Source organism: Gopherus flavomarginatus, chromosome 1, assembly GCF_025201925.1.
Source record: "Gopherus flavomarginatus isolate rGopFla2 chromosome 1, rGopFla2.mat.asm, whole genome shotgun sequence".
Lineage (NCBI taxonomy): Eukaryota > Metazoa > Chordata > Testudines > Testudinidae > Gopherus > Gopherus flavomarginatus.
Window position 1 is genome coordinate 302,436,981 of NC_066617.1, and position 8,453 is coordinate 302,445,433.

Genomic DNA, 8,453 nt, shown 5'->3' on the forward strand with positions numbered 1-8,453 from the left:
AAATGCAGAATGGTGGTAGAATGTGCATTTGGCCGTCTTAAGGCGCGCTGGAGAAGTTTACTGACTCGCTCAGACCTCAGCCAGACCAATGTCCCCTTTGTTATTGCTGCTTGCTGTGTGCTCCACAATCTCTGTGAGAGTAAGGGGGAGACCTTTATGGAGGGGTGGGAGGCTGAGGCAAATCACCTGGCCGCTGATTATGCGCAGCCAGACACCAGGGCAATTAGAAGTTCACACCAGGAAGCGGTGCGCATCAGAGAAGCCTTGAAAACGAGTTTCATCATGGGCCAGGGTACGGTGTGACTGCTGTGTTTCTTTCCCCTTCATGAACCTCCCCCCGCCCATGTATTGACTCCTGCTGCTGCAAGCAAGCTTCCCTCCACCCTTCCATAACAGCTTGCTTATGGAAATAAAGTTACTATCTGTAGAAAACATTGTATTCTTTATTAAAAGTCAGTCCCTGTAACCAACCCACCCTCCCTCTTGCTTTTAAAAGCATGTGATTAAAAATACATAAGTAGGGGTTTTTGGAGGAGGATGGGAGGGAGGGAGGGAGGGAAGACAAAGGCAATTAAGGAAGCCTTGAAAACGAGTTTCATCATGGGCCAGGGTACGGTGTGACTGCTGTGTTTCTTTCCCCTTCATGAACCTCCTCCCCACCCATGTATTAACTCCTGCTGCTGCAAGCAAGCTTCCCTCCACCCTTCCATAACAGCTTGCTTATGGAAATAAAGTTACTATCTGTAACCAACCCACCCTCCCACTGCCTTTGAATAGCATGTCCTTATAAGAAGAGTAAAAGAAATGAAAAGGTACCCCGGGAGTGGTTTGGGAGGAGTATAGGAGGGAAGAAAAATGCCATTAAGGGCATTTCAATGTAATGACAGCCTTTTGGTTGGACTGTCCACAGGGGTGGAGTGGGCAGGTGCAGAAAGCCTTCCCCCACGCATTCTTACACGTCTGGGTGTGGAAGATATGGGACATGGTGAGTACTGAGGGAGGTTAAACATGGGCTGGAGTGGCACTCTGTGACCCCGCAGCTCTTCCAACAGACTTCGGAGGATGTCAGTCTGATCGCGCAGTAGCTCCAGTGTTGCAGCCCGCCACCGCTGATCTTCCTGCCTACACCTCTGATCTTCTTGCCGCCACATCTCCTCTCGAGCGTCCCTCCTCTCCTCACGTTCACTAGCAGCGTCCCTGTACTTTGCAACCACGTGTTTCCACTCCCCCAGATGAGCTCTTTCACTGCAGGTTACTGCCATTATTTCTGTGAACATCTCCTCCCGTGTCCTCTTCTTCCTCAGCCTCCTTATCTGACTTATCCTTCGGACTGGAGTAGGGAGGCTTGAAAAATGTGCAGCTGCATGTGTGGGGGAAAAGAGTGATAGAAGGATCATAAGAGATACATTTCACAGAACAATGGTTATACTCTTTCACAGTGAACTACACTATTCACCGTACGTAGCACGTCACTTCACTACAAGGTCGCCTTTGGATTCTTTTAGTATTTAGAGCTTGCGGCTGTGGTGTCAGAGATCAACACAGACGCAGGTCAGGGGATTACAAATAAGCTTGCTGACGGACATGGTAAGTCTAATGGCAGTGAACCGTGCAACCTCTTTTATTACCCTGTACCCCTGGCTATTAACAGGTAACATTCATGCTTGGCAGCCAAACTGCTAAAAAGCTAATCTTTTGCTTCTTTTCTTATGCCATCAGAAAGGTTAAGCACTAGAGGAAAATTGTGAATGGTTTCCCCCCCCCTACTCTGCATGTCTGCTGTAATGGCAGGTCACTTTACCGCCTCCCTCCTCCACCCTCTGCCTTGGCAATTAGCAGCGATAATTCCTGCTGCCCAAATGCTAAAAAGGTCAGCGCCATTAGAGACACCTCCCTGTAGGAATGTGCAGGTTTTTACCATCCCCCACATGGCTAACTGCTAGGAAAGGTTTTTTATTAAAGGAGCAGGAAAGCAGAAACGAAGGAATGGTCATCTCTGTCCCCTTAATAAAGTACATTACTTTTTAACAGGTGACCATGAACGATATCACTCTCCTGAGGATAACAGAAAGAGAAAAAGAAATTATGCTTCTTGAATGCCAGCAATCCCCGGGGCCATACGCAGCTAGGCTTTGTCATGCAATGATACCCGATTACGTGCTCCAGGCATGGCATGGTAAAGTTTCTTACCATGGTGGACGGAATAAGGCTGCCCTGCCCAGAAACCTTCTGCAAAAGCTATTGGGGTACCTCCAGGAGTGCTTCATAGAGATGTCCCTGGAGGATTTCCGCTCCATCCCCAGACATGTTAACAGACTTTTCCAGTAACTTTACTGCCAGCTACTGCATGCAAGCCCTCATGGCAAATCAATCATTAAAAAACGGTTGCTTTTAAACTATGGTTTTTATTTAAAAAAGTACACTCACCAGAGGTCGCTTCCATGGCTTCATTGTCTGGGCTAGTGGCTTGAGAGGGCTGGGAGGGTACTTCTGTCAGGGTGAGGAAAAGCTCCTGGCTGTTGGGGAGAATGGAGTGCTGTGTGGTCTCTGCCATCTCGTCCTCCTCCTGTTCCTCCTCCACATCTTTGCCGTCAGCAGAATCATCAGCAGTGGCTGAGATTACTACCCCCACCTCTGAATCCACAGACAAGGGGAGGCTTGTCGTGGCGCAGTTACCTAAAATTGCATGAAGCTCCACGTAGAAGCGGCATGTTTTTGGGCCAGATCCAGATCTGCCATTTGCTGCTTTGGTTTTCTGGTACGCTTGTCTGAGCTCTTTCACTTTAACTCTGCACTGCACCGAGTGTCTGCTATGGCCTCTCTGCCTCATGGCATTAGAAATCTTTTCAAAAGTTTTCTCATTTCGTCTACTGGAACGCAGTTCTGATAGCACAGAATCTTCTCCCCATACAGCTATTAGATCCAATAACTCCTGTGTGTTCCATGCTGGAGCTCTTTTCCTATTCTCAGGAGACTGCATTGTTACCTGTGCTGCTGAGAGCGCCACGCTGGCCAAACAGGAAATGCAATTCAAAAGTTCCCAGGGCTTTTCCTGTGTACCTGGCCAGCAGTAGAGTTCCTTTACCTGTCCAGAGCGGCCACTGGTGCACTGTGGGATACCTCCCGGAGGCCATTAACTTCGATTTCCGTCCACACTAGCCCAAAATCGATTTTGTAAAATCGATTTTAGGGTTACTCCTTTCGTTTAGCTGGAGTACAGAAATCGATTTTAAGACCCCTTAAAATCAATTTTAAGTGCCTTGTAGTGTGGACGGTTACAGAGTTAAATCAATTTAACACTGTTTAAATTGATTTAACGCTCTAGTGTGGACCTGGCCAAAATGTCACATACTAGCAATAATGAGAGACACAACAATAGAGTTGTAAATGAATCCAGGAGGTCAGCATTGTAAAGGCAGCCTCACCTGGCTGGATTTCTTTTACTTCTAATCAAGCTAAAATGCACATATATAGGGAAATGAAGATGCAGAAGCAATTTCTTTGTTGATTTTATCTTAATAAACTGGAAGCTATGTGTGAATAACTGCTATTAAATATGTAGGGGACTGTGGAAGAGATTTTTGCTATTGCCATTTGTTTATGCAGATTTTATATCCTAAAGGCATGTTTAAAATAGTGTTAAATTGAGTGGTTCAAAGGAAAATTTAAAATTAATTAAATTTTTACAAACTGGACCAATTATTCCAAATGGGAGAGCTGCACATTGTGGTTCTTTTTTGGGAAACCTTCAATGCCACACTGGTAAGCATGAGAAAATGTGGGAGCAGGAAAAGCTGGCTCAGGAAGCTCTACCTGTATGGAATTTTGAGGGAGAAGCACAAGTTGCAGGATGGAAGAGCTGGGTGTTTCAGAATGACTGGGGAAACCCTTCCCACTTGACAAACCAAAAAATTCAAAGAGTCCTGCCCAGGGAGGATAAGGAGCCACCAACAGGAGAAAATACTGTGACTATATTCTTCTTCTTGCAATAAAATTCTATTCAGCTTATCAGGCAAGTGTTTCTGCACTTTTTATTCCTTCCAGATCTCCTTCATATTCAGAGTATAACAAATCTATTACTAAGCGCCTTTAATTAAATAATACTCAGTACTCTGATACGAAAGTGCTTTGAGATCCCTGAATGAAAGACGTGATGTAAGTGCAAATAATTAACACTATTGTTTCATTCCAATATTCCCTCTAGTTCTTTTGGTATTTTCCTATTATATATTGCTGACATCTTTTAAATACCTCAAATTTCTTACTATAAATAGTCCCCTGGAGTTTTCCCTTGGGATACCAGGTGATAATACTCTACAGAATTTCCCGTGAACTGAAAATCAAGATACATTTCCTCTAATCCATCCATTCTGATGCTAATTTCAGGGTGTCTTTTGCAGGCAGGCAAAGGGTACACCCTTTCCCTGAAGTTGCCTGTAGATTCCACTTCCACGGGGCCATACACACAGAACAGGTTTTGTTTTCCCAGCCTTGATTTTACCCCTAAACACCATTATTTATCTTTGGAGCAATGCAACTATTTCTAATCTTTTTTTGTATTGTAACTTTATAACCCTGGTGTGTTCACTGCTTCCACAAGAAGCCCTTAACACTTCATAAAACCAAGCCCAAAGCTGCCAATATTTGTGTCCATAAAAATGGGGGCTAGATTGAGAGCCAGCTGAACACACAGCCCATAATTTTCCAGTGTATATCAACATTGATATGGGAAAATGAGAACCAGCTATTCAAAAAATGGTAAGTTGTTTTTAAAGGGACACTCTCAAGGTTGATAGATCTCAAATATGGCCCTTTCTCCTGCAAATGGCGACCTTTAACATAGGCCTATGGAAAAGACTATCAAACAATCAAAATAAGAGATTCCATAGTTTTATTTTTAGGGTTGCAAGTCAGGGCAGAACTTGGTCCTGGATATAGAAGGCATAACTTACAATATACATCTTAGTATCTTGGCAAGAGGACAGTATTCTTTCTGAAGTAAGATTGTGACCATCAAAATACAAAGTAAAGCAACACTAGGCTGGATGGATGGTAGGTCTACATTAAAAGCAAGCATGCTTCAGGTAATGCAAATATAGCTGTGGAAAAAAAATCAATATGTTTGTTAAGTGAGGCAGCAAATACACTTTTCTCTGTGTCTCCATCCTTCCACCTTATTTTGCAATGTGTAAATGCATCTTTTTCCAAAAAGGTTAACAAGTCTCTTTGAAAGCTCAGTAGATCACTGGACATACAGATATGAGGAAGTACTCATACCTATAAAGAAAACATCACAATATATATATCATTGGACCTGCAATACTTAGACACAGAGGCTCAATAGAGAAGATAGAGTTGGAGGAGTGATCCTGTGAGCTGCAGAATTTCCACAGGAGCTGGACACCCCCAAAGTGCAATGACCAAAACAGACATTGCCTAAGGCCAGGGATTGATATTCCCATCACAAAAGACATAGGAGAGCTACTGAATAGCATAGGTGCTCTCTGAGTTGCCCCACTGTCTGCAACATTCTTTGGCCTTTGCTTTCTACGTTATGCCTATCTTGATTATATGCATCTTGGTATCTTTCCACCATCTCCTTTCCTCTGCCTTCTCATTTATTTATTTTGCCACTGACCTCCTTTTCTTTGTCATCTTTGGATATTTTTACCAGCAGGCTCAGTCAAAGTAATCCAGTCATCTCCCTTCTGAAGACATTTAATACAGTTGAACTTATCATTGACTTGGTATTAACTCATGTCACCCAGAATCAAAATCAAGCAGTATCTGGGAATAAAAAAGAAAAATGCAGTTCAGAGAGGGTTTCATTTTATTTTTAAATCTGTAATGTTTATAATGGCAAAAAATGCACACTTACAGTGACCAAAAAGAGAATAAAATGAAGCTACAAGTACTAAAAGCTATAAGCTCTATGAATTAATAACTACCTAACCTCTAGCCTTGGATTGTCCACATTAAGAGTAAAAGACTATTTTCTCTACCTTTTCTTGAAGTGCACAAACTATTTCATAAAAATAGGCTATTTAAGTGGTATGTTATAGATGCTCACAGTTTAGTGTCAAATACTGAAGCTAAGAGTCAGCACTTCCAGCATACAGTGCAACATTTAGTGCTCCATTTTGGCTTTTACAGCCCAAGCCAAAATCACGATGTAGACTCATTCTGTCCCTGCAGGAATTCCTGGAAACTTTCTAGCCGAGTGAGCCTGAATTCCACCTGGACAACACCATGGTTTGGAAAGATGCAACAGGTACTCTGCCAACACTGGGTTAAATTTCTGCACCTGCTATGAATAGGGAATAACCTATGGGGTGTTTCGTACCCTTTTGTTGTTGTATGTAGGTCATGTATGTATGCGAGAACATAAATGCAAAGAGCCATGTTGTAAACAGCAACTAGAGAACTCCTCTAACAAAGTACTTTATACTGCAACGTGCATCCTGGTCGTCTCTAGTAACTGGGGAGGACCAGTCTTCCAGACTGTTCTCACTTCTGTTGAGTTTGTGCACAGGAATCCCTGCAGAGGAGACTCCCTGACAGAGTACCTGAAGGTTCCAGATCCTCTCTTCATTGAGGAAATATTGAAGATGAACCTGATTCATCCAGAAAAGTCCTTTGGGAGTTTTCACTAGGAGGATCTGGAAGTTTCTGACAAATTCTGAACAGTTTAAAATACCTGAGAGCTTTAGAGCCAAACTTTGTTCCCATCAGAAGTTCTGGTGATGACTGTCCAGATGCAAGGTATGTTGATCAACATGCCAGGAGTAGTTTATATAGGTCCACTGATATTTGCAGAAGTCTTTTTAAGAACTTCACTGCTATCTCCTCCTCCTCATTGCTTTGGGGGTAATGTGGACAACTAGTTAGATGTTGAAAAATCAAAGTCATGTGCAAATGCTAAGAATGTATCAGAGCTAAACTGAGGCCCATTATCAGATATGAGGACTTCAGGAGCTTCATGTCTTGCAAATATTGACTTTAGTATCTGGATGATCTGTAAGTATAGCCAAGTCAATATGTCTGGAAAAGTAATTGACTACAATGATGTATGTGTCCTTTCCAGAAAAACATATCCTTGGCTACACACTGCCAAGGTTGGTCAGGTAACTTTGTAGAGAATAACGGTTCTAGGGATTGTTTTTTAAAAAATTGTTATACATCTTGCAGCTCTCTACTAAAGTCTGAATTTGCCTGCTCAGACTGGGCCACCAGATTGTTGTGTTCATGCTCTGCGCTTGTTTGCACCTGGGTGTCCCTCACAGATTTTGGATAGCATCTCTTTCTGGAGTCCCAGAGGGATAAAAATGCACCATCCTTTCAGAAGCAGGCCAGCAGCCATATGAAGATCATATTGGTCCTTGCAATATGGTAGTAGGTTTGTTGGAAGTTGACTCCTTCGATCCCACTATCTATGCCAGAGTTGACTCAGTTTCTGGCAATCTCTAATTTGCTAAAGTTGGCTGGCAGATGATGGAATTGCTGCCAGAAAAAGGTCAATATAGACAATGTCATCTTTCTTTAAAGCCTTTTCTTCTTCCACTGGGGGGCTGCTCAATTGCAGCTCTCGATAGAACATCTACTGCTCTGAGTGCTTTCCCTGGTATGTATTCAGTGTTGAAAGAAAATCACATCAGCCGTAGACAAAATGTTTGAATCTTAGGTGGAAGGTCATTCCGTGGTTTTGAATTCAATGCCACTAAGTGCTCGTGGTCTGCTTCTGTGTTAAAATTCAAACAGATGTGCACAGGGCCATTCACAGGTCCAAGTGACTGCTAGAGCTTCCTCTTCCACTTGAACATATCGCTGCTCAGTTTCTGTGAGGATTCTTGATATTACACTCACAGGTCTCTGCTCTCCCTCTGACTGCTCTTTACCCAAGTCTCCTCCCTGATTTTCCATGTTCCCCACTAATTCACTACTTTGGCCGTATTTCAGGGTGGGTCTCTTTTCTTTCCGTTCTTTCTTTTTTAGAGAGCCGCATATATCCTACTGTTTAAGTCATGTACTGGGAAGCCATAAACACAAAGAGCCTTGCTTTAAGTAGAACTAGAGAGCTCCCCTAACCAGGACTTCCTTTGTCTTGCAAATATTTGTTTATTATTAAGTTCCTTACTACAACGCATCCTGGTCCTCCCTAGTAACAGTGAAGGACCAGGAACTCTATAATCAGTTCACACTGGACATCCTTTAGATGCTACAAGCACAAGAATCAATATTGTGGATGTCTGTTGTGTGGAAATGAAAAGGGAGGAGAGTTCCTCACAATCTCTCCTTCTGCACAGGGATAGTCATAATCTAGCACTTATAGTATAATTTATTATGTATAGTATTTTTCAAATGAATTGTGTAAACCCTAGTTATAAGCACAGAAAATGGACACAACTGTACCCATTTATCTAGCCTACCTCATCCTATTTCTTTCAGCATTTGAG

General features: G+C 42.7%; 1 protein-coding gene across 1 annotated transcript; it reads right to left on the reverse strand.

Annotated features, from left to right (window-relative positions):
• Window positions 1–682: 682 nt before the first annotated feature.
• Window positions 683–7,920, reverse strand: LOC127043685 (uncharacterized). The gene is made up of 3 exons (XM_050937727.1): window positions 7,779–7,920; window positions 2,428–2,676; window positions 683–1,360 (listed from the first exon to the last, which is right to left on the reverse strand). Exons 1-3 carry the CDS (start codon window positions 7,918–7,920, stop codon window positions 873–875), a joined length of 879 nt encoding a protein of 292 aa, XP_050793684.1. The 3' UTR covers window positions 683–872.
• Between the last annotated feature and the right edge of the window lie 533 nt (window positions 7,921–8,453).